This window comes from Pseudophryne corroboree, chromosome 5 (genome assembly GCF_028390025.1).
Source record: "Pseudophryne corroboree isolate aPseCor3 chromosome 5, aPseCor3.hap2, whole genome shotgun sequence".
NCBI classification, from domain to species: domain Eukaryota; kingdom Metazoa; phylum Chordata; class Amphibia; order Anura; family Myobatrachidae; genus Pseudophryne; species Pseudophryne corroboree.
Window position 1 is genome coordinate 31,693,187 of NC_086448.1, and position 26,605 is coordinate 31,719,791.

General features: G+C 48.1%; 1 protein-coding gene across 3 annotated transcripts in view; it reads right to left on the reverse strand.

Moving 5' to 3' along the window:
* The window catches only part of PTK2 (protein tyrosine kinase 2), a 449,027-nt gene that overhangs the window by 369,004 nt on the left and 53,418 nt on the right, over nucleotides 1-26,605 (reverse strand). The window contains exon 1 of one of the 3 annotated variants that reach the window (XM_063921184.1): nucleotides 23,333-23,402. The exons of the other annotated variants lie outside the window; for them this stretch is intronic. Within the exon in view, the coding sequence (XP_063777254.1) occupies nucleotides 23,333-23,339 (7 nt within the window). The 5' untranslated portion in view covers nucleotides 23,340-23,402. Of the gene's footprint in view, nucleotides 1-23,332; nucleotides 23,403-26,605 lie in introns of those variants that run through there. 3 annotated transcript variants of the gene reach the window in all.

Below are 26,605 nucleotides of genomic sequence, written 5' to 3' on the forward strand. Positions count from 1 at the left end.
CCACCGTGGATTGTGAGGTGTGTTTAGGATCATTATCCATTTGTAGAAGTCAGCCTCTCTTTAACTTCAGCTTTTTCACAGATGGCATCAAGTTAGCGTCCAAAATTTGCTGAAATCTTATTGAATCCATTTTTCCTTCTACTCGTGAAATGTTCCCTGTGCCACTGGCTGCAATACAACCCCAAAGCATGATTGATCCACCCCCATGCTTAACAGTTGGACAGAGGTTCTTTTCATTAAATTCTGTGCCCTTCCTTCTCCAAACGTACCTTTGATCATTCCGGCCAAAAAGTTCTATTTTAACCTCATCGGTCCACAGAACTTTATTCCAAAATGCATCAGGCTTGTCTATATGTTCATTTGCAAATGTCAAACGCTGATTTTTGTGGTGAGGACGTAGAAGAGGTTTTCTTCTGATGACTCTTCCATGAAGACCATATTTGTACAAGTATCTCTTTATAGTGGAATAGTGTACCACAACTCCAGTGTCTGCCAGATCTTCCTGGAGGGATCGTGCAGTCAAACGTGGATTTTGACTTGCTTTTCTCACAATCCTGCAAGCTGTTCTGTCTGATATTTTTCTTGGTCTTCCAGATCTTGCTTTAACTTCCACTGTTCCTGATGACTGCCATTTCTTAATTAGATTCCGAACAGAGGATATGGGCATCTGATAATGCTTTGCTATCTTCTTATAGCCTTCTCCTGCTTTGTGAGCGTCAACTATTCTCAGATTCAGTGTTCTACACAACTACTTAGAGGAACCCATGGTGCTAATTGTTGGAGCAAGGTCAGATGAGTCTGGGCTTTTAAAACCTTTGAGATTGACATCACCTGGTCTTTCCAGGCGATGACTGAGAACAATCCATGACACTGCCAGGTCTCAGCTGTCCAAAGGGGGCAGTACAAGGTATTAACTGTGCAGGGTGCCCAAACTTTTGCAGATGCCATTTTTTGTTTTCTGTTCTTTTGAAAGTGTAAATGATGGAAATAAAATCAAACTTTTTTTGACATGTTAAAAGAATGTCTAATCTGTAATTTGATGGCTTTTGGAGATTTTTCCATCTTTCCCTGGCTTTTTTTTGCACATTAAAATTAATATTTGCCCGGGGTGCCCAAACTTTCGATCCCCACTGTATGTATAATATATATATATACACACACACACATATACATATATACACACATATACACACATATACATATATACACACACAGATTGAATATCCCTTATCCAAAATGCTTGAGACCAGAAGTATTTTGGATATCGTATTTTTCCGTAATTTGGAATAATTGCATACCATAATGAGATATCATGGCGATAGGACCCAAGTCTAAGCACAGAATGCATTTATGTTTCATATACACGTTATACACACAGCCTGAAGGTCATTTAATACAATATTTCTAATAACTCTGTGCATTAAACAAAGTTTGTATACAGTGAGCCATCAGAAAACAAAGGTTTCACTATCTCACTCAAAAAAGACCGTATTTCGGAATATTTGGATATGGGATACTCAACCTGTGTGTGTAGGTTTTATTATATATATATATATATATATATAAATAATAAGAATTTACTCACCGGTAATTCTATTTCTCGTAGTCCGTAGTGGATGCTGGGAACACCGTAAGGACCATGGGGAATAGCAGGCTCCGAAGGAGACTGGGCACTCTAAGAAAGAATTAGGACTACCTGGTGTGCACTGGCTCCTCCCTCTATGCCCCTCCTCCAGACCTCAGTTAAGGAAACTGTGCCCAGAAGAGCGGACACAATAAGGAAGGGATTTGGAATCCCGGGTAAGACTCATACCAGCCACACCAATCACACCGTACAACTCGTGATACTATATCCAGTTAACAGTATGAACAACAACTGAGCCTCACGAACAGATGGCTCATAACAATAACCCTTTAGTTAGGCAATAACTATATACAAGTATTGCAGACAATCCGCACTTGGGATGGGCGTCCAGCATCCACTACGGACTACGAGAAATAGAATTACCGGTGAGTAAATTCTTATTTTCTCTGACGTCCTAGTGGATGCTGGGAACTCCGTAAGGACCATGGGGATTATACCAAAGCTCCCAAACGGGCGGGAGAGTGCGGATGACTCTGCAGCACCGAATGAGCAAACTCAAGGTCCTCCTCAGCCAGGGTATCAAACTTGTAGAATTTTGCAAATGTGTTTGAACCCGACCAAGTAGCAGCTCGGCAAAGTTGTAAAGCCGAGACCCCTCGGGCAGCCGCCCAAGAAGAGCCCACTTTCCTCGTGGAATGGGCTTTTACAGATTTAGGATGCGGCAGTCCAGCCGCAGAATGTGCAAGTTGAATCGTGCTACAGATCCAGCGAGCAATAGACTGCTTAGAAGCAGGAGCACCCAGCTTGTTGGGTGCATACAGGATAAATAGCGAGTCAGTTTTCCCGACTCCAGCCGTCCTGGAAACATATATTTTCAGGGCCCTGACTACGTCCAGTAACTTGGAATCCTCCAAGTCCCGAGTAGCCGCAGGCACCACAATAGGTTGGTTCACATGAAAAGCTGAAACCACCTTAGGAAGGAATTAGGAACGAGTCCTCAATTCCGCCCTATCCATATGAAAAATCAGATAAGGGCTTTTACAAGACAAAGCCGCCAATTCTGATACACGCCTGGCCGACGCCAAGGCCAACAGCATGACCACTTTCCACGTGAGGTATTTTAGCTCCACGGTTTTAAGTGGCTCAAACCAATGCGACTTTAGGAAATCCAACACCACGTTGAGATCCCACGGTGCCACTGGAGGCACAAAAGGGGGCTGAATATGCAGCACTCCTTTAACAAAAAAGTCTGAACTTCAGGCAGTGAAGCCAGTTCTTTTTGGAAGAAAATCGACAGAGCCGAGATCTGGACCTTAATGGAACACAATTTTAGGCCCATAGTCACTCCTGACTGTAGGAAGTGCAGAAATCGACCGAGCTGAAATTCCTCCGTTGGGGCCTTCCTGGCCTCACACCAAGCAACATATTTTCGCCATATGCGGTGATAATGTCTTACGGTCACATCTTTCCTAGCTTTAATCAGCGTAGGAATGACATCCTCCGGAATGCCCTTTTCTTTTAGGATCCGGTGTTCAACCGCCATGCCGTCAAACGCAGCCGCGGTAAGTCTTGGAACAGACAGGGCCCCTTCTGCAGCAGGTCCTGTCTGAGCGGCAGAGGTCATGGGTCCTCTGAGATCATTTCTTGAAGTTCTGGGTACCAAGCTCTTCTTGGCCAATCCGGAACCACAAGTATAGTTCTTACTCCTCTCCTTCTTATTACTCTCAGTACCTTGGGTATGAGAGGCAGAGGAGGAAACACAAACTCTTTTTAGCTTTTTGTTGAGGCGGGACGCCATCATGTCCACCTGTGGCCTTTCCCAACGGTGTACAATCATTTGGAAGACTTCTGGATGAAGTCCCCACTCTCCCGGGTGGAGGTCGTGCCTGCTGAGGAAGTCTGCTTCCCAGTTGTCCACTCCCGGAATGAACACTGCTGACAGTGCTAACACATGATTTTCCGCCCATCGGAGAATCCTTGTGGCTTCTGCCATCGCCATCCTGCTTCTTGTGCCGCCCTGACTGTTTACATGGGCGACCGCCGCGATGTTGTCTGACTGGATCAGCACCGGCTGGTGTTGAAGCAGGGGACTTGCCTGACTTAGGGCATTGTAAATGGCCCTTAGTTCCAGAATATTTATGTGTAGGGAAGTCTCCTGACTCGTCCATAGTCCTTGGAAGTTCCTTCCCTGTGTGACTGCCCCCCAACCTCGAAGGCTGGCATCCGTGGTCACCAGGACCCAGTCCCGTATGCCGAATCTGCGGCCCTCTAGAAGATGAGCACTCTGCAGCCACCACAACAGCGACACCCTGGACCTTGGAGACAGGGTTATCAGCCGATGCATCTGAAGATGCGATCCGGACCACTTGTCCAACAGATCCCACTGAAAGATCCTTGCATGGAACCTTCCGAATGGAATTGCTTCGTAAGAAGCTACCATCTTTCCCAGGACTCGCGTGCAGTGGTGCACAGACACCTGTTTTGGTTTTAGGAGGTCTCTGACTAGAGATGACAATTCCTTGGCCTTCTCCTCCGGGAGAAACACCTTTTTCTGTTATGTGTCCAGAACCATCCCCAGGAACAGTAGACGCGTTGTAGGAACCAGCTGCGACTTTGGAATATTCAGGATCCAGCCGTGCTGTTGTAGCACTTCCCGAGCTAGTGCTACTCCGATCAACAACTGTTCCCTGGACCTCGCCTTTATAAGGAGATCGTCCAAGTACGGGATAATTATAACTCCCTTTTTTCGAAGGAGTATCATCATTTCGGCCATTACCTTGGTAAATACCCTCAGTGCCGTGGACAGACCAAACGGCAACGTCTGGAATTGGTAATGACAGTCATGTACCACAAATCTGAGGTACTCCTGGTGAGGAGGGTAAATGGGGACATGCAGGTAAGCATCCTTGATGTCCAGTGATACCATGTAATACCCTTCGTCCAAGCTTGCAATAACCGCCCTGAGCGATTCCATTTTGAACTTGAACCTTCTTATATAAGTGTTCAAGGATTTAAAATTTAAAATGGGTCTCACCGAACCGTCCGGTTTCGGTACCACAAACATTGTGGAATAGTAACCCCGTCCCTGTTGAAGGAGGGGTACTTTGGTTATCACCTGCTGGGAGTACAGCTTGTGAATCGCCTCCAGCACCGCCTCCCTGTCTGGGGGAGTAGTTGGCAAGGCTGATTTGAGGAAACGGCGAGGGGGAGACGTCTCGAATTCCAGCTTGTACCCCTGAGATACCACTTGTAGAATCCAGGGATCCACCCGTGAGCGAACCCACTGGTCGCTGAAGTTCCGGAGACGGGCCCCCACCGCACCTGGCTCCACCTGTGGAGCCCCAGCGTCATGCGGTGGACTTAGAGGAAGCGGGAGAGGACTTTTGTTCCTGGGAACTTGCTGTTTGGTGCAGCTTTTTCCCCCTACCTCTGCCTCTGGGCAGAAAGGACGCTCCTTTAACCCGCTTGCCTTTCTGGGGCCGAAAGGACTGTACCTGATAATACGGTGCTTTCTTTGGCTGTGAGGGAACCTGGGGTAAAAATGTCGACTTCCCAGCCGTCGCTGTGGAAACGAGGTCCGAGAGACCATCCCCAAACAATTCCTCACCCTTGTAAGGCAAAACCTCCATGTGCCTTTTAGAATCCGCATCACCTGTCCACTGCCGAGTCCATAATACTCTCCTGGCAGAAATGGACATTGCATTTATTCTAGATGCCAGTTGGCAAATATCCCTCTGTGCATCTCTTATGTATAAGACTACGTCTTTAATATGCTCTACAGTTAGCAATATAGTGTCCCTGTCAAGGGTACCAATGTTATCAAACAGGGAATCTGACCACGCAGCTGCAGCACTGCACATCCATGCTGAAGCAATAGCCGGTCTCTGTATATACACACTCAGGTATTATACTGACTTCAGGATAGCCTCCTGCTTTCTATCCGCAGGCTCCTTTAGGGCGGCCGTATCCTGAGACGGTAGTGCCACCTTCTTTGACAAGCGTGTGAGCGCTTTATCCACCCTAGGGGATGTCTCCCAACGTATCCTATCCTCTGGCGGGAAAGGGTACGCCCTTAATAACTTTTTGGAAATTACCAGTTTCTTATCGGGGGAAACCCACGCTTCATCACACACTTCATTTAACTCTTCAGAAGGGGGAAAAACCACAGGTTGCTTTTTCTCCCCAAACATAATACCCTTTTTTGTGGTACGAGGGTTAATGTCAGAAATGTGCAACACATTTTTCATTGCCGTAATCATGTAACGGATGGCCCTATTGGAATGTACACTAGTCTCATAGTCGTCGACACTGGAGTCAGTATCCGTGTCGACATCTGTGTCTGCCATCTGAGGTAGCGGGCGTTTTTGAGCCCCTGATGGCTTTTGAGACGCCTGGGCAGGCACGGACTGAGAAGCCGGCTGTCCCACATCTGCTATGTCATCAAACCTCTTATGTAAGGAGTTGACACTGTCACGTAATTCCTTCCACATATCCATCCACTCAGGTGTCGACCCCGCAGGGGGTGACATCACATTTATCGGCACCTGCTCCGCCTCCACATAAGCCTCCTCATCAAACATGTCGACACAGCCGTACCGACACTCCGCACACACACAGGGAATGCTCTGACTGAGGACAGGACCCCACAAAGTCCTTTGGGGAGACAGAGAGAGAGTATGCCAGCACACACCACAGCGCTATAAATCACAGGGATGTACACTATAATGAGTGATTTTACCCTATAGCAGCTATATATATAGTATTTGCGCCTAAATTTAGTGCCCCCCCTCTCTTTTTTACCCTATTGAGCCTGGAAACTGCAGGGGAGAGCCTGGGGAGCGTCCTTCCAGCGGAGCTGTGAGAGGAAATGGCGCCAGTGTGCTGAGGGAGATAGCCCCGCCCCCTTCACGGCGGACTTCTCCCGCTTTTTTTATGGATATATGGCAGGGGATTCTACACATATATAGTCTTAATGACTATATTATGTGTATTTTTTTGCCAATGTAAGGTAATCTTATTGCAGCCCAGGGCGCCCCCCCCCCAGAGCCCTGAACCCATCAGTGACCGGAGTGCGAGGTGTGCATGGGGAGCAATGGCGCACAGCTGCAGTGCTGTGCGCTACCTTAATGAAGACCGGAGTCTTCAGCCGCCGATTTCCTGGACGTTCTTCTTGCTTCTGGCTCTGCAAGGGGGACGGCGGCGCGGCTCCGGGACCGGACGACCGAGGCTGGGCCTGTGTTCGATCCCTCTGGAGCTAATGGTGTCCAGTAGCCTAGAAGCCCAAGCTAGCTGCAAGCAGGTAGGTTCGCTTCTCTCCCCTAAGTCCCTCGTAGCAGTGAGTCTGTTGCCAGCAGATCTCATTGAAAATAAAAAACCTAAATATACTTTCTTTTCTAGAAGCTCAGGAGAGCCCCTAGTGTGCATCCAGCTCGAGCCGGGCACAGATTCTAACTGAGGTCTGGAGGAGGGGCATAGAGGGAGGAGCCAGTGCACACCAGGTAGTCCTAATTCTTTCTTAGAGTGCCCAGTCTCCTTCGGAGCCCGCTATTCCCCATGGTCCTTACGGAGTTCCCAGCATCCACTAGGACGTCAGAGAAATTTTATTTATTTTTTGCTAAACCAGTGGTGGGCGTCTCCTTGCAAAAGACAGCTCCTGGAGCATTTTCATGGCTTCACAGATCAGCAGAGACCGAAGACATATCGCCGACCCGCTCTGCATCGGTGTCTGCTCTCTTACCGCATAACCAATCGCCTATCACAACAATACAAACTCCCCTATTAGTCCATTTATAGCAGAGGTTCCCAAACACAGTCATTCAGTTTGATTATACCAGTTGTGCAAAAGCACGGATATCCGTAAAACCTGGACTGTTAGGTTGCCTTGAGGACCGCATTTTAGAACCACTGATCTATACCATTCACTGCAGTAATAACCAGCTTTTGATATATATAGTCAAATAGCGGCACAGTCCTCCAACGACTCGTCTCTCAGGCAGGTCCACTGGAGCAGGAATGTGGGATGCATCCAGAGACCAGTGATCCTCTTATTCCTGCAGAACATGGGAGCCTTAGTGATTCCAGTCACAGCTGTGTATCCCGGAGATAACACATTAAGAAGTCTGGCTCCGAGGGCCGCTCTCCACAGAACGCCGACACTAATTAACTCTTCTGGAGAAGACTACAAGGAGCCTGTGATCATATAAATGGAGCTTAATGTAACATCATAACTGTACGGCTGCCACAGATAACAGAGAAAGGAGAGGTGCATTCTGTGCTAATGGAAACCTGCTGCTGTGTAAGAAGTACAGGAGCTAAATAAAGGTGGTGAGACAAGCCGCTTGTAGAACATGCATTAACAGGGCAGCTCTGTGGCCAAGCGCTTTGAATGAAAGGCAGTCTTTAATAGGAATATGGCAGCAAGTACTGAGCAACTTGTAAAACACTTCACGGAGGATCAATAATCTTTGTGGTTTTAGTTCCACTTCAACGTTAGAGGACGCTTTAAAGGGAAGCGGTCATGAGGTTTTAAAAAAACTTCCAAAATTAAATAGGGAAAATGGTCAGCGTCAGGCAAGGGGGTGGTCTGCAGGCACCAATGTGTATAATACACGTCACATACTGTATGGCCCTCCAAACAGGGGGTCCAAGGGATGGGGCAATACAGATTAGCAGCTCCTGGGTACATAGGGGATAATTCAGAGTTGAACGCAGCAACAAATGTGTTAGCAGTTGAGCAAAACCATGTGCAGAGCAGGGGGGGCAGATGTAACATGTGCAGAGAGTCAGATTTGGGTGGGGTGTGTTCAAACTGAAATCTAAATCGCAGTGTAAAAATAAAGCAGCCAGTATTCACCCTGCACAGAAACAATATAACCCACCCAAATCTAACTCTCGCTGCACATGTTACATCTGCCTCCCCCTGCAGTGCACATGGTTTTTCCCAGCCAGGAGTTAAAGTGAGCCGAAACGGCGTTCCGCCTCCCCCGGCTCAACTAACCCGCTGCAAGGAGATGCCGGGCGCCCGCTGAGATAGCGTTACCAGCGGGCACCCGTCTCCCTCCCACAGCGGCAGCCGGAGGCAGGAGCTCACTACTGAGCTCCAGCTTCCAGCTCTGTCAGTGCGCACTATGGGAGAGACGTCATGACGTCTTCCTCATAGTGCCGAGGAGCGGACGCCCAGAGAGGACAGCGGCGGGAGCGGGGCTTGGCGAGTATGGTGCCTCCCCCCCCTCCCATATGTGTACTAGTAGCGGCGCTGTTACTAAGGGGCTTTACTACTGGGGGCAAACTACTGGGGGGGGGCAAACTACTGGGGGGCTTTACTACAAGGGGGGAAGCTACAAAGGGGCAAACTACTGGGGGCATTACTACAAGTGGGCAAACTACAGGGGGGCTAAACTACTGGCAGCATTATTACTGGGGGCTAAACTACAATGGGGCATAACTACAGGAGCTAAACTACTGGGGGTATAACTACGGGGGGCATAACTACAAGGGGGAAAACTACTGGGGCATTACTAACGGGGGCTAAACAACCGGGGGCACAACTGCAGGGGGCATTACCAGTGGGGGCTAAACTACACGGGGCAAACTACATGAGGGCAAAACTACTGGGGGCATTACCACTGGGAGGCTAAATTAAAGGAGCGGGGGGGAGTAAATTACTAGTGTCATAACTGCAGGGGCATTACCAGTGGGGGCATGAGTACTGGGGCTAAACTGCAAGGGGCTAAACAACTGGGGGCATTACTACAGGCAACATTACTACTGGGGGCAATACTACACAGGGGCATTACTATTAAGGGCATTGCTGATGGGGTGCACTGCTAATGAGGGCATTGTAAAGGGGACACTTCACAAGGGGCACCACTCCTGGGGACATAAGGGGCACTACTATTGCAGGCATTGCATAAGGGGCACTACTACTGTGGGCATTGTATAAGGGGTGCTACTACTGTGGGCATAGTATAAGGGGTGCTACTGCTGTGGGCATTACTGTATGGGCCGACAAAGAAGCTGAGCTCCCGGTCCGCCCTCAGTCGCTCCGCCCCTACCATCGCCGCCGCAGTGGAAGCCCTAGTTCCAGACTCCCAGCTGCTGCGGATCTGGGACCAGGCCGGCTTTATTATCCCTGCCGCCGCATCGAGCTCCTGTGACCGCGGCGCTACTAGTTCAAATTTGTCGCTGATTGGCTGCCGGTCCGCAGCAGTTTTGAAATATTAGCGCCGTGGTCACAGGAGCTCGATGCGGCGGCAGGGATAATAAAGCCAGCCTGGTTCCAGATCCACTGCCGCCCTGCCCTCTGACCTCTGCATGCCCACAGCCTCCTCCTCCGCACTATCTCCGAGTAGTGTTCACTCTAGGAGTGAAAAGGGGCAGGGCGCCGGACTCCGGGGGCACAAGTGTGCGCGCGCGTCCGAAATGGGGGCGCGACCACGCAAATTAGGGGGCGTGGCCACGCATCCGTCATTTTAGGGGGCGATGCGGCCCACAGACGCTACTATAGAGAGCGTCTGTGGCCAGCGACGTCACTGTTGGGGGCGTGCCCAGCACCTCCGTCGGTGCTGGGCTTCCCCCAGCCCTCTCCCAATGCGTGAATGGATGCTGCGCGCATGCGCACAGCATCTATACACGCCGGGAGGGCAGGGAGCGGGCGGCTGTTCTAGCAGGGCGCCGCAAAAGGGGCAGGGCGGGTTTTGCCTGTTAAAAAACGGGCAGGGCGCGGCGCCCTGCTAAAACAGCCTAGAGTGAACACTACCTGAGGCCCATAGCCTCCTCCACTCCACGCCTACCACAGCCTACTCATCCACAGCACCGCAGACCACCGCCGCTGTAAACAGGTAATCTAACCTGCTGCCTTTCTCTCTCCCTAGTCCCTACTGTATGCCCCTGCTGTCCCTCTCCCTGTCCCTGCTGTCACTCCCCATGTCCCTGCTGTCATTTTCCATGTCCCTGCTGTCACTCTCCCTGTCACTCTATAATGTGAATTTCGGCTCATACCGTGTGCTATAATGTGAATTTCGGCTCATACCGTGTGCTATAATGTGAATTTCGGCTCATACCGTGTGCTATAATGTTAATGTGGCTCATACTGTGTGTTAAAATGTGAAGTTCGGCTCATACTGTGTGGTATAATGTGAAAGGGGTCCTACTATTGTGGTGCATAATGTGTATAAGGGGTATATGGTGTGGTAAACTACACTGAAGGGCACACACCCTTTTGCGTGACCACGCCCCCTTTTCAGGAGAGCACGCGCCTTCGGTGCGCACTTAATTACAACCTTCTCTTTTCCATACCTCCACTTCAAAATTTCCACTTGGGTGCTACTACTGTGGGCATTATTACTATTGTGTGACCACGCCCTTCTTTTTGAGACCACACACCCTTTTTGCTGCGCGCGCCAATACCTTTATTACATGGGCGCCATGGGAGGGGGGTGAGTTCCACCACCTCTCTAGGGCCACTTTAAGCACTGCCAACTGCTAACAAATTTGCTGCTGCGATCAATCCTGAATTCCCCCCACAGAACCTTAATGCTAATTACCTGAACTTAAACCTTTACGTGTGAGTAGCCACGGCCCGCTTCAGTGTGGCAAGCAAGAGGTCAGCCTGTGCCAGGGTAACAAGAGAATAACAGAAAGCCCCAGACTCCGCTGAGGACGCTCGTGTCTTATACTTCCTCTCCAGGCGTCGTCCTGCACATCCCATGATCATACTTTCACCCGCTATACAATATGCCCCATATTTCCCCCAGTTAGCCTGACACAGAGGCTGCGGGCCTCAGGCTATTCCCCTCAGATCTCTGCTACGAACGAGTGTATAGTAAGCTTATAAGGGCCGGGGCCATATATACTGTTTGTATCAGTGTTAATTATGCCCTGCAATTATTCCATACAGTAAAGCAATGCGTAAGGATAATGCACAGCTATATGGGCCTGATTCAGACTTGTACTCAAACCCAGTTGGGCAATTATCCGCCATCTGCGCTGGCGTCTATGTGCCAGATCGTCATGTAACAGCAGCCACAGAGAGGATGTGTTCCAGAGTCTCACTTCCCATACTGCTGCGCAGAAGCCAAATAATAGACAGATCTGCAAGTGTCGTTGTGTCTTTTACGCAGCCGCTGGGACTCGCAAAGCTGCTGGTGGCAACCCGATACAAATGCAGACGTATGCGTCATTCGCATATTTTTGCGCAGTCGCTGTGCACACATCCGCAACTGCGCCAGCTTTAGCAGACAAGCCTGAATCGGGCGGTCATGGCAATCGTATATTTACGCATTATTGCGCTTGTGTACATGGCAATATCCTGTAATACTGACTCAGGACCGCGTAGCCGACAGTGTCGCCACTTACTGTATAATGTTGCAGTGGAGGTAACGCAATATCATTCTGTGGGGACATCCAGCAAATCCCTGTTGCAGCGTCCTATGAACATTCCGGCATTATATTCCCACGACCTCTGTATGTTACCCCGGCAGGGGAAGCCGCCGTCCCTGGTGCACCGGCCACACGCGCAGACTGCGTTTCCCTGACACTGCTAAGGAATGATTGATAAGACGCAGCCTTAGTGTACAGCGGCACAGCATCGCAACAGAGGTTCCCGGCCATATTCTCCAATACATTCCTCCTGCTTTCTCTATTACTAATCATATCATCTGTAAATTACACATACTTAGTGGGTGATGAATGTCATGGTGTGGGGAAGACTTTAATTAACAAGACTAATGCACAGATAGGAGGTTCCCCAAGGCAAGAGAGCACACACAGGGTTTAATCAGCTCTCCAAACGCCGGGTATTTCCCTGTGTGGATTTACACAGCTGGGGTAGCGCAGAACAGCCGGCGAAGCAGACGCTCCTTGGGGCGGAGGGTCTAACTGCCCCTAACCGCTCATCCAGGCCAAACGTTTCTTATTGAAGCAATCAGCAGAAATTATTACATTAGGTAAACTCTGCTCATCTGTCACCCTTAAGCCGGGTACACACTAGGCTATGCTGAAATGCCGGCGAAGAACGACTATATCATTGAACGATATAGCGTTCAACGATATAACGCGTACACACTAAACGTTATCGTTGAATGACAACGATCAGCGACGTCACCGCCGGCATTCCCGGACACGCAGCTCAGCCCGACATTGACGCGTTGAGCTACATGTCAGCTCAATATTGGCGAATGCTGAACGACGTGCGGGAGCTCGCATCGATCACAAATAATACCCCATGCACACTAGACGATATAAGCCTAAAAATAAACGATAACATTTGCCAACCCGTGGCACCCACTTGGGGAAACACTTCCACAAAAAAATGAATAGACCATATTCTCATTAATATTGCTTCAGACCACATATTAGTTCTGTTCGCTGAATCTAGACTACAGTTATGCTTCATTACATACACAGATTTCCCATGGAGGAGCGCCCCCATGTGGATGCAGCAGGAAGAAACATGTTAATATGAGATGGGGTTATGTTCGGTTTAGTGAAATCAGCTTTTAACAAAAAAAAAAAAGAGAGATTGAAAGTGTTCTTTCAATATTCCGTAAATGCCAACAATAGAGGGGAATAATCTATCAGCTGGACGTTTCCGGTACAGAAAGCCAAACACAAATTCAATCAATGGGGTCAATTCTATTCGGCAACTTAAGAATAGCGCCGGGAATTAGCTCCCGACGCTATTCAATTCAGCTGCTAGTGACCCGCAATTGTCGGGAATTCTTCTCTCATCCCCGGGGGATGAGAGAAGAAGCCCGACAAAAGTGCTGCCTCGCGGCCGGCGCGAGGCTGATTCTGTCGGGAATCAGCCTCGCGCCGGGGAGTTAAGTCGGAGAATGCCCGTTCTCCCGACAATTCAACCTGCTTAGTCGGCGAGAACGGGACATCGCCGACTTAACTGGAGCTGAATTGAATAGCGTCGGGAGCTAATTCCCGGCGCTATTCTTAAGTTGCCGAATAGAATTGAACGAGAGAGAGAGAGAGAGAGAGAGAGAGAGAGAGAGAGAGAGAGAGAGAGAGAGAGAGAGAGAGAGAGAGAGAGAGAGAGAGAGAGAGAGAGAGAGAGAGAGAGAGAGAGAGAAAAAAGTATCCAAAATGTTTTATATACAGAATACGGGCACAAGAGAATTATAGGATACGGGACACATGAGCAGGATGTGAAGGCATTTTTACATTTTGGTATAGCGGTGAATTGTCTCTGCATATGTGCTTTGTTGTACGTTGCTGCAGACCCCTCTTGGCGCAATATAAATGAAGGATAATGAGAACTATAATACAGTGAGAAGATAGTAATTCGTATTGTCACTATTAAACCCACTAAGTAATTAGAGGGTCTATTTACAAAGCCTTGGAGAAACATTAAGTGGAGAGAGATAACGTACCAACCAATCAGCTCCTAACTGCCATGTTTCAGGCTGTGTTTTAAAAAGGACAGCTAGGAGATGATTGGTTGGTAGGCACTTTATCTCACAAACAGATTTGCCTGGATGAATTAGCGCAGCACCCGGTGCACTTTACGGCGGTGGGATCCCACAGGGTAGTGAGTACTTTTGATCTAAAAAGAGGTGTGAATCGGGCCTGGTGAAGGGGACAAATCAGGTCATGCCAGCAATTCGACGCTGCGCCAACCGCAATTTGCCCCCTTAGCCCACGACTCAATTCCTTAAGAAAGATTTTTATTTTATTACTTTATCATATTACTTCTAACAATACAAAGAGTGAATGGACCAGTACAGCCCAAACACAAACTTCCTGGTGGGCGCCGGTTCTGCGTCCAGTCTGATGTTCCCTACAGCGTTTAGCAGCGTTACCGTTTTGTAGGCACAATGGACTTGTATGATGAGCCTCCCTGAGCAGCCGCAATACAGGAGACCCGTTCCCGAACGCACAGCTAACACTGCATTGTTTGCCCAACACCTGCGCTCGCAAGCCTCTGTATACAGGTGCGACAAGCCTCAGCGACATTAATCAGCTAGAAATAGACACATCTCTAAGCTGCCAATGTGCAATGAATAGAATGATCACAGATGCTGGGATCCATTGTTCCAGATGGCGGCACACTTCTACGGAGGAAGGAAAAGTGACCCCTCTCAGATCGGAACAATGCTCCGGCTCTCAGCTGCATAGTTCCACAAAAGGAACGTTACACGGGACTCGGGGGTCGCACAGAAGCGGCTGAGCCGGGACATAATCAGAGACGGATCGAGGGCAGGCTTTGCAGTCGCACAAATGCCCCTTTAGGACATACTGGTATAAATATTGTGTTCAATTGAATTAAAATGAAAAATTATTTAGGGGCCAATTCAGTAAGGTTAGCGGAAGCTGCTAATCAGCAGAATTTGCTAACCATTAGCACGCATGTTGGGGGACGCCCAGCGCTGGACAAGGCCTCTTAGCATGCTGACCGGCGCCTGCTCCCTGCTTCAAGCAGAAATTGCGAACAGCACGCAATTTCTGCTTGTTAGCAGAAATGAAGGTTGACTCCTGCCGGGGCAGCTTAGCTGCGGCCGCTGGAGTCCCGGCACCATTTTTGTTGTTGCAGCGGCTGCGTATGACGTCACACAGCCGATTCGACCGCACCCCGACACGCGCGTACCAGCCCACCGTTTGGGTTGGCACGCCCCCGCAAAGCTCCGTTTCCACCCAGAAAATGGAGCGTTGCCGCCCCCCTCCTGCCCCGCGACCGCCTCTGCCTGATTGACAGGCAGAGGCGATTGTAATTTCTGCGGCCCCCGCAGAAATTGCGGGCGCATGCACCCACGGCCCCTCATCAAAAATTCCGTAGGAATTGCTACTTGCGATTCATACTGAATTTGCCCCTTAGTTTGTTATATACCAGCAGTTTATCCTCACCAGACACACAGTATACCCGCTCGTCTTCTAAATGTCTTGGGGCAGTTTTAAGGGTAACTTATCCCTTACCTGGTACACAATAGTAGGCTCTTGCTTATCCAAGGGTCTACATATGAAATAGGAAAAGGCTTTCTTCAGCGGAAAAGCTTTTCTCAGCTCTCATGTTATCAGGAGATTAACGTCAGCAAAATCCCCCTATTTATCACCCGCTCACCTCTGTGCCTATAGTGATAGAGTCGAGACAGATAAAGAGTGATAAAAGGACCAGCCAATCAACTTCCTAGCTGTCATTTTTCAAACACAGCCTGTGACATGACAGGAGCTGATTGGCTGTTACATTATCACTCTTTGGGGGTCATTCCGAGTTGTTCGCTCGCTAGCTGCTTTTAGCAGCATTGCACACGCTAAGCCGCCGCCCTCTGGGAGTGTATCTTAGCATAGCAAAATTGCGAACGAAAGATTAGCAGATTTGCGAATAGAATTTTTTTTTTTGCAATTTCTGAGTAGCTCGAAACTTACTCCTACATTGCGATCAATTCAGCCCGTTTTGTTCCTGGTTTGACGTAATAAACACACCCAGCGTTTGCCCAGACACTCCCCCGTTTCTTCAGACACTCCTGCGTTTTATCCTGGCACGCCTGCGTTTTTCCGCACACTCCCAGAAAACGGTCAGTTTCCGCCCAGAAACACCCACTTCCTGTCAATCACACTCCGATAACACTTCAACGATAGAAATTCTTCGTTCGGGCGTGAGTAAATCTACTAAGTTATGTGCTAAAATACTTAGCGCATGCGCTCTGCGTACCATGCGCATTTTTGCCTTAATCGCTCAGTTGCGAAAATCGGCAACGAGCGAACAACTCGGAATGACACCCCTTTATCCAGCTCCACTTTATCACTTTTTAAGGCTTAATACATTTGGGCCATAGAGGTCAATGGTGACGGAGGAAAATCACAATTCATCAAGTGACATAAAAGCTTGGCGTCGTTGGGTAACGCCATCCAGAAACGGTCTAACCCTATATACAGCAATAGGGACCTGCAAAAGACAGAAAAGCCTTTGCTTCCTAAAGGGTGAAAGTAATGTGGGCATAAGCAGCGCACTTCAGTGTCCGTCACGCAAGTACAAAACTCGCCAGGGCTCCGCTTCGTAAATACAAGCGCAACTTCAATCTGTGTATATGCCATAAGCGGTGATATAGATGATCTGTGAGCGCGGATATTGGTCTTAGACAGGCCTGATGGATCCATTCCCAAGTAAACCCAAAGGATTGGCAGAATATTTACTGAACTAGAGTCTATTAGCCACAAGACTCTTTTAGGCAATCTTGCTCAGAGCCTGTGTGCCTCCACTCTGACTACAGCACGGATGGTGTAATGGTTAGTATTGCTACCTCACAGCACTAAGTACATGGGTTCCATTCCCACTATGGCCCTGTGTGGAGTTTGTATATTCTCCCCGTTCTGCTGGAACGCCAGTTTTTTTCTCCACAGTCCAAAAATATACTGCTAGGTTAATTGGCTCCCGACAAAAATGAACCCTAGCGTGAAAGTGTGTGCATGTTTTGTACATGTGCCAAGCGGCCTTTCTATGTTTCAGATGTGTCCTTTTACATCCAAACTGCAGTCACGCTATACAGCCCTTCAAGTCACACCATGTCGCGGCGGGACTCTGTAGCGCCAAATGTCTTTTTTGCGTCTTTTGCCACGAATGCAACAGGACGCACGAGCAGCTTCTGCTGATTAAAATGATACGCGGCATGCCTATATTAAGACGCTCGATGCAACCAAGTCACACGGCACTCATGCGTTATGTGTAACGCGACTTGTAGCGCATGGAGCAAAGTTGTGAGAGGACGCATCTGTACATCAGACGCTGGGAGTAAAAATATAGCGGGTTATTCAGGTCGCATCACCGCAATAACCCCGTTCCCAGCGCCAATGCACAGGTCCCATCTTGCGTGTGCGCAACCAGCCAATGCGTTCTGATCGCGTTCACACATGCGTGCAGGAGGCCTTGGACGCAGCAGCAGATCACACATGCGCACGGGAGGTCTTGGACGCAGCAGCGATGGTAAAAGTGACCACATCTGAATCACAAACATCGTTCGATAATTTTCAATTGCTTGGGGGTGACAAACAAAAAAAAGCTGAGTTAATATCTATGGACCAGCTAAAAAAAAAAAGCGCGCCCAGCAGCGACAACCTGCGGAAACGGTTTATAGCTTTGAACTGCATCAAGCCCAAGTATGCTTGTTTCCCAGGATCAATTAAAAAGGCGTGAAATTATTTCATTTCTATACAGGAAAAGGGATAATTACTCCCTATACGTGTGCAGTTAGTCCCACCGACATTAGTAATTAGCCATGCATATGCTATGGGGGGATGGGGCTGGGGGAATTATCTGCTTTATAGAGAAGGGAATAGGAAAGGTCTTCAGGTAATAAAGGAGGCCGCAGACTCCTCTAGCGAGCAGTAGTGAGAGCCTGGCGATGGGGACTCGGACACTTGTGAAGCCTGACTCCCCCAGCAGTCACAGCGAGGGTTTATCATCATGCAGAGAGGATTGCTATGAAAGGGACATCCAGATGATACTGTGGGGGAGAGAAAATCAGTAACATGCAGAGCAGCGATACTTCCTGATCACAGGACCCAAGTAGGTCATGACATGTCCTAAGGCGGCGCTCAAAGGCCTCCAGCGCGGGAATCAATACACAGAACTCCCACAGAGGGACAAGCACAGAGACGTAACAGGGACATAACCCTGCAAGCAATTCACATACTGTATAAATGCACTCAGCTTAGTGGCGACCTACCTGAGAAATAGTGCCACATGGAGGCCACTCCGTGCTCCGCCATTGCGCCAAACTGACCTTTTTGGCGCTCCAGGCCCTTGTGTGACTCAGCTAGCACAGAGCATCTTTTCTGCCAGAAAATGCATCTGATACCCTTTTTCCACTAGCGTAGCACGGGTGACACGGCTGCGACCCGTGCTACAGCCCCCTGCAGACAGCGCTCACCAACCCGGCAATTGCCGGGTTGGTGACGCGCTAGCGACGCGGCAGGGGCGGCGCTGGGAGATCACATGATCTCCCAGTGCCGCCCTCCCAGGCGACACGGCTCCCGTTCACACTAGACAACTAGCTAACAGGGTAGGATTCCCGGATCACTTGATCCGGGAATTTGCCGGGGGACCCGTTTCCACTAGGGAAAAACACGGGTAAATGCGCGCCCCCGCACATTTACCCGTGTTTAAAAGAGCTAGTGGAAAAGGGGTAGTAATCACAATGCGATGCGACTAGGACACACCAGGAGACGGCACGGAGTAAGTGACACTTGTATACCTGTGTGTGACGGACTCCGAATCTGTATACAAAGAGCTACAATGCAGATTTGCAACTTTTTTCCCCCAATACAAGTTCCATTTACTTGCTACACAGACAGTGGCGCACACAAAATATATATATATATATATATATATATATATATATATATATATATATATCTATATATATATATATATATATATATATATATATATATACACACATACATACATACATACATACATACATACACACACATACATACATACATAATATCAAATGAATCAGTGCAGTCTCCTGGTGGATCTAAGAATTCTGACATAGCCGCATTTTCACTCAGGGTAACCGGGCAGCTCACTTGCGCCGGCCGTCTCATGGCCATGGCGTATTCAGGCTAGATATGAGGTCATATCTGTATGCCGGTTCAGTAGGATTTCCTAGCGTACGAGATGCCAGCGGTCAGAATACAAATGTCGGCTTCCCAATAGTTGAAATCCCGACAGGGGGGAGGTAACCTTAACCCACCCACTTAGTGACCCTAAACCCCACCCCCACCCTGCCCTAATCCTAACACTCCCCCCAGTGGTGCCTAACCCTAACTACCCCTTCCTGCAGCCTAACCACCCCCAGGTGGCGCCTAAACCTAACCTATATTCATTTCATGCTACTAATCACTTAAATCATGGCAATGATACATATGGAGGATTAACAACAGAATGATTGGAACTTTGTGGCCAAACTAACTGGGTTTTTTTTTATTATAACATCAGGCTATAAAGTAATATTGAAGTAAGAGACACAATTGTTTCAGCTGCTACTTGGAATCAAGTGCTATTGTGTATCCCTGGAATAGGGAACTATTTAAAGAATAAGTGTATTGCATTGTTTTATAGGTGTCACTGGTCGGTGATGTTTATTATTATATGTATATTTTTTAATGGGATATATGTGTTGCCCAAATGGCCCGTACACACTGTGCAATATCATTTACAATTTGAGCGATATTGTTTGTTTCTGAATGATTTTGTACAATCTGTATGCAGCATTCGACGTACGATGCGCGCTCCCACAGGTCGCATGTGACATCGTTTGTCGGACTATATGCAGTCTTGATGAGGTGATATTGTGTGCTTTTGTACTCCAGTGAGGACTTTGTTTCTAGACATCGTTTGTAGTGTGTACACACGATCAGATATGATAGCTTATACAATATCATACGATATCGTATCGTATGGGATCGCATAATGTGTACATAGCATAACAGCGAGTTTTAATAAAACAAAAAGGATTTGAATTTAATTCATTGGGGTCGATTCAATTCACTGACAGTTGAATAGCGCCGGGAATTAGCTCCCAGTGCTATTCAATACAGCGACAAGTGACCCTCAATTGTCGGGAATTCTTCTCTCACCCCCGGGGGATGAGAGAAGAAATCCGACAAAAGTGCTGCCGCGCGGCCGGCGCAAGGCTGATTCTGTCGGGAATCAGCATCGCGGCGGGGAGTTAAGTTGGAGAATGCCCGTTCTCCCGACAAATCAACCTGTTAAGTCAGGGAGAACGTGAATTCGCCGACTTAACTTGAGCTGAATTGAATAGCGACGGGAGCTAACTCCCAGCGCTATTCAATTGTCGGTGAATTGAATAGACCCCATTGTCTTACTAAATACCTATGCTTTTCACAACCAGTCTCTCTTGATTTTTAACGGGTTGGGTATACCCGTTGAAAGGCGGCAGGTATTTGGTTACTAATAGGCGCTGGGCTATATTTATTTTGTTTTGAATACGAGATCTACCCATCATCTGCTAAAAGTCAGCAGTGTCCAGATAGAATTAAACAACAGGCCAGCATGACAGTCCTGATATCATAAAGAAAAACGTCAAATTTACAGGTCATTCTCCGAGACGGCGAAGTGCACATAGGGTTAAGATGTTCAGGAAATTAACTGATCAGAAACTGATATTAGAAAGTCCTGACATCATTGTAGGTTACACAGATCATCATCATCATCATGACAGAGCCTGTAACCGTTTCCTGCTGAGGGGGGAGAAACGTGCAGCCTGTGAAACGTGCTTATAAGCCAATAACAAAAGTACTGTAAAAAAAGTAATGGTCCAGCACACACACGATCCAACAAGCGTTCGCTTCCAGTCAGTTATGGTGATGCGTGCACCATCCAGATGCGTTAACGTTCGGTAATGTGCTACGGGAACACCCAGCGAGTGCACAGTTCCTGAGAACAGGATTTGAAGACTTTGTTGAAAGGGAGGACAAAGTACAAAAGCAATGTTTTTCCAACGCCTGTGTGTACCGAGCCTGCCAGGCTGACGGCAAAAATGTGTAAAAAGGTATTCTGGCCAGCAGCACTGGGGCAATCAGGGAATACCACAGTGGTGGGGGGGTGGGGGGTGGGGAGAATATTCCCACACTGGCGGGTGTCCAGGAGCAAGCTTAGGGGCCCATGGGTCAGCCTGAACAGGTCACTTTGTACAAAAATATCACAATTACTTATATAAAATAGCACGGGGAACTCCTGCTATCTCACACCCATCCTGGGTCACCATCTAGCATGCCAGGTGAGTGGAGCAGGTTTGTAGGCACCGCTCTGCACAGGGCGGAGATCTACAGTCTACTGCTAACTAGGAGAAAGTCTGCAAGGAGTGTTTCTGTCCCAGAGCAGATCTGTACAACATACAGAAAACTTTCAGGACACATACAGGAAAACTTATGGAATTCAGCCACACAGACTATTATCTATTCCTAAAGACACTGGGGAGTGGGTAGCACAAAATGCAGAACCCACCTGAAAAGCAAGATGCAACATCAATGCACAAACCAATCCGATACAGGGGTCCAAGAGAAGACCCTTACAACTGTGGTCCACTGCCTTCCGTTTGCTACACAAATGTGGCACTGCTTGGGTTCAAGGTACGGGGTTAATCAATGGGACCAACTCCTACTGCGGCAGATCGGCAATGCAGAAACAAAGCCTCCGATTCAGGGTCCAGAGATAGGTGTTACTCCCAGCATGAAGGAGTAGTTATTAGATAGCAGTAGACAACGGCTTTATAGCTAGATAGGATCAAGACCACCCATGAAATAGTGTTACATTTATATAAAAGAGGCTCTCACTGTCTGTAATAATCCACTGTCACTGTCTATAGCAAGAAAGGTGAAAGGAGGGGTTCACTCTTATCATGTAATAAACATATCACATAGTTCTCATTATTTATAGCAATGAACACAAGGTGCTCTAACAGTCTATAATAGTGTATTTGTCATAAAGTGCTTGACTGTCTAACAATTTATTTGACATATGGTACTCTAACAGTCTATAATAATGTACTTAGTATATGGTGATCTCACCATAAAGTCATTATATTGCTATAAATGGTTCAATGTAAAAATGATTGGATGTAGGATTTATTTATTACCAGTTATTTATATAGCGCACACGTATTCTGCAACGCTGTACAGAGAATATTTGCCCATTCACATCAGTCCCTGCCCCAGTGGAGCTTACAATCTATATTCCCTACCACATGTACACACAGACACATTCACGCTAGGGTTACTTTTGTTGGGAGCTAATTAACCTACCGGTATATTTTGGATTGTGGAAGGAAACGGGAGTATCCAGACGAAACCCACGCAAGTACGGGGAGAATATACAAACTCCACACAGTTAGGGCCATGGTGGGAATCAAACCCATGACCTCAGTGCAGTGAGGCAGTAATGCTAACCATTACACCATCCGTACTGCCGTACTGGGATGAAATGTTCTCACTGTACAGGGTAATGACTTCTGGATAAGGTGCTGTCACTGTCTACAGTAATGAAATTGTGACAAGGTGCTATCACTGTCTATAACAATGACCTTTGTTTTTAGTCATTAACTTGGCATAAGGGGCTCTTGCTGTATGTATCAATGAACTTGGGCTGAATCTGCCTCAGCGTATACAGATATAATCCTTTGGAGGCTGTGCAACCAACATCTACAGTAAAGAAAGCAGGTTAAGGTGCTATCACTGTCTATAACAATGATCTTGGGATAAGGGGCTTTCACTGCTTAAAAGTAACATTTGCAATAAGCGTTTCTGACTGTATTTATCAATGAACTTGGGGTGAAACGGTTTCAGTGTATACAGTAATCACCTCTGTATATGGTGCTGTTACTGTCTATGGTATCCTATTTTGTATAGTAATAAACTTTGGATGAGGGGAACTACATGAATTTACTGATGTGTGAAAAGTGGCACTAGGGAAGGAGCACTGCGACTAGAACACATGAAAGCTACAGACATGAATTATCATAGCGGCTGCTGCTTTTACTCGCAGTATGCTGGAATAATCAGACAGACGCCATAACGTTTTACAGAGCCCTATATAAAGCTATAGATAAACATTCACTGCAAATAAGCGACTTCTGTCTGTCGCTGCATGAAACAAGGGGATAATAACAGTCCCAGCTCCACAGAAACAAGAACAATAACTCATGCTACAGAGGTTTCCCATGCACAGAACATCAGCAGGCGCAGGCAGAAGACACAGCAATAGGAGATGGACTCTACCGTTCATTGGATCGGCCTGTGTGCTCCTGGCATTTCCTCCAGGACTCCAGCGTCTGCTTCCTCTTACGCTCCCCCTGTTCTGGCAGCTGCCTCTGGGAGAGGGGATGGTAGTACAGGAAGCTCTACACAAGGAGGAGCGAGCACAGCCTGCCTGCAACCATTCCGGCCAGGAAGCATGTGCAACATGATATGGGGGAACCTGCCTGAGAATCACATCCCCCAGCTCAGAGGTAGCTGTGACACAAGGGGACGTGTACACCCCCCAGCTCAGAGGTAGCTGTGACACAAGGAGACGTGTACACCCCCCAGCTCAGAGGTAGCTGTGACACAAGGGGACGTGTACACCCCCCAACTCAGAGGTGGCTGTGACACAAGGGGACGTGTACACCCCCCAGCTCAGAGGTAGCTGTGACACAAGGGGACGTGTACACCCCCCAGCTCAGAGGTAGCTGTGACACAAGGGGACGTGTATAACACACAGCTCAGAGGTGGCTGTGACACAAGGGGACGTGTACACCCCCCAGCTCAGAGGTAGCTGTGACAAGGAGACGTGTACACACCCCAGCTCAGAGGTGGCTGTGACAAGGGGACGTGTACACCCCCCAGCTCAGAGGTAGCTGTGACACGAGGGGACGTGTACACCCCCCAGACCAGAGGTAGCTGTGACGCAAGGAGACGTGTATACTCCCCAGCTCAGAGGCAGCTGTGACACAAGGGAACGTGTATACTCCCCAGCTCAGAGGCAGCTGTGACACAAGGGGACGTGTACACCCCCCAGCTCAGAGGTAGCTGTGACACAAGGAGACGTGTATACTCCCCAGCTCAGAGGCAGCTGTGACACAAGGGAACGTGTATACTCCCCAGCTCAGAGGCAGCTGTGACACAAGGGGACGTGTACACCCCCCAGCTCAGAGGTAGCTGTGACCAGGGCCGGCCCTAACAAATATGATGCCCTAGGCAAGATTTTGGCTGGTGCCCCCTAGCACCACCACTGGTTACACCTCTTTCCCAGCACCATCACCCCTCATCCATAGCAGTCCTTATTTTGGTGTTTGTACCCCCTATATTTTAAATAGGAACAGTTCGCACATTTGGCGCACAGCCCAAAAAGGGTGTGTTTTTGCTGGCAAGGGGCATGACCACACAATAGTAACCCCAATTCCAATTACGCCACACAGTACTGCAACTTTATTCACATTTGATAATGCGATAGTGTCCATAATTCATATTGCATCACACAGTAGTATCACTTTACCTTATAAACGTTACTCCTCATAGTAGAGCCCCTTATTCACATTACATCACACTGAATTGCTCCTTATTCACATTACACCACACCCTATTGCTCTTTATTCATATTAGATGACACAGTAGTGCCCTTTCTATACGCAACGCCACATAGTAGAGCACCCTATACACATAATGCCACACATTAGTAATGCATTTATACACATAATTCCACACAGTAATGCCCCTTACACATTATTAATGTCCTTATAAACATAATGTGCCTTACACATTATGACAACCTTTATTAATGCCCTTTTACACATAATGTCCCTTACATATATGCCGCACATTATTAATGCCCTTATACACATAATGACACATAGTGCCCCCTACACATTATTAGTGCCCCTATACACATAATGACACACATACAGTAGTACCCTGTTACACATATGCCACACATTATTAATGCCGTTATACACATAATGACACACATAGTGCCCCTTACACATATGTTGCACATTATTAATGCATTTTTACATGACACACATAATGCTCCTTACACATATTCCAAACACTACTGCACAACCAACCCACTCACATGCACACAGCACTCACACTTCCACTAACACTGTGACCTCTGCCTCTGCTTGGATACAGATGTGTCCTCATAAATCTTGCCTCAATGCTAACGTCGGGCACCTTTTTTATGAAAATGCATCTTATTTGCATTGCTATGTGGCTAGGATGCACAAGCAGATTCTGCTGATTAAAATGATATGCAGCATGCCTATATACTGTGTGAGACTGTGGCTGTATCTGCATATGAAATGCTACACACAGAGTATAGGCATGCCGCATATCATTTTAATCAGCAGAAGCTGCAGATGCCCCTAGGCATATCAAATGCCCTAGGCAATTGCCTAGTTTGCCTATAGCTATGGCCGGCTCTGGCTGTGACACAAGGGGACGTGTACACCCCCCAGCTCAGAGGTAGCTGTGACACAAGGGGACGTGTACACCCCCCAGCTCAGAGGCGGCTGTGACACAAGGGGACGTGTATACTCCCCAGCTCAGAGGCAGCTGTGACACAAGGGGACGTGTATACTCCCCAGCTCAGAGGCAGCTGTGACACAAGGGGACGTGTATACTCCCCAGCTCAGAGGCAGCTGTGACACAAGGGGACGTGTATACTCCCCAGCTCAGAGGCAGCTGTGACACAAGGGGACGTGTATACTCCCCAGCTCAGAGGCAGCTGTGACACAAGGGGACGTGTATACTCCCCAGCTCAGAGGCAGCTGTGACACAAGGGGACGTATACACCCCCCAGCTCAGAGGCAGCTGTGACACAAGGGGACGTGTACACCCCCCAGCTCAGAGGTGGCTGTGACACAAGGGGACGTGTATAACACACAGCTCAGAGGTAGCTGTGACACAAGGGGACGTGTAAACCCCCCATCTCAGAGGTAGCTGTGACACAAGGGGTCGTGTACACCCCAGAGGCAGCTGTGACACAAGGGGACGTGAACACCCCAGAAGTAGCTGTGACACAAGGGGATGTGTACACCCCAGAAGTAGCTGTGACACAAGGGGACGTGTACACCCCAGAAGTAGCTGTGACACAAGGGGACGTGTACACCCCAGAGGTAGCTGTGACACAAGGGGACGTGTATAACACACTAAAAGGAGGAACATGTGACATAAGATGACAAATACTATTGGGGATATTCAATTAACGAGGAAGAAACTTCGGGCGATTATTCCCGATGTTTCTTTGATGTTTTTTCTCCCGGTAAAAACAAACATCCTTCTCATCCAAAAACATACACAGGTTTAGTGGAACCTGTGTGTTTCCAATAGAAACAGCCCCGTATTCGGGTGAAAATGGGGCTGTGGTCAGGGATTTTGCTTCACTTGCTGAAGCAGGTTAAACAAATCCCTGATAAGCCGCGTCTCATACCAGTTTATTGGGGCTAATTGAATAGCCCTCGGCGAGAATCACACGCAATCAATGATCGCAGGTAACTGAATAACGCCCTATTA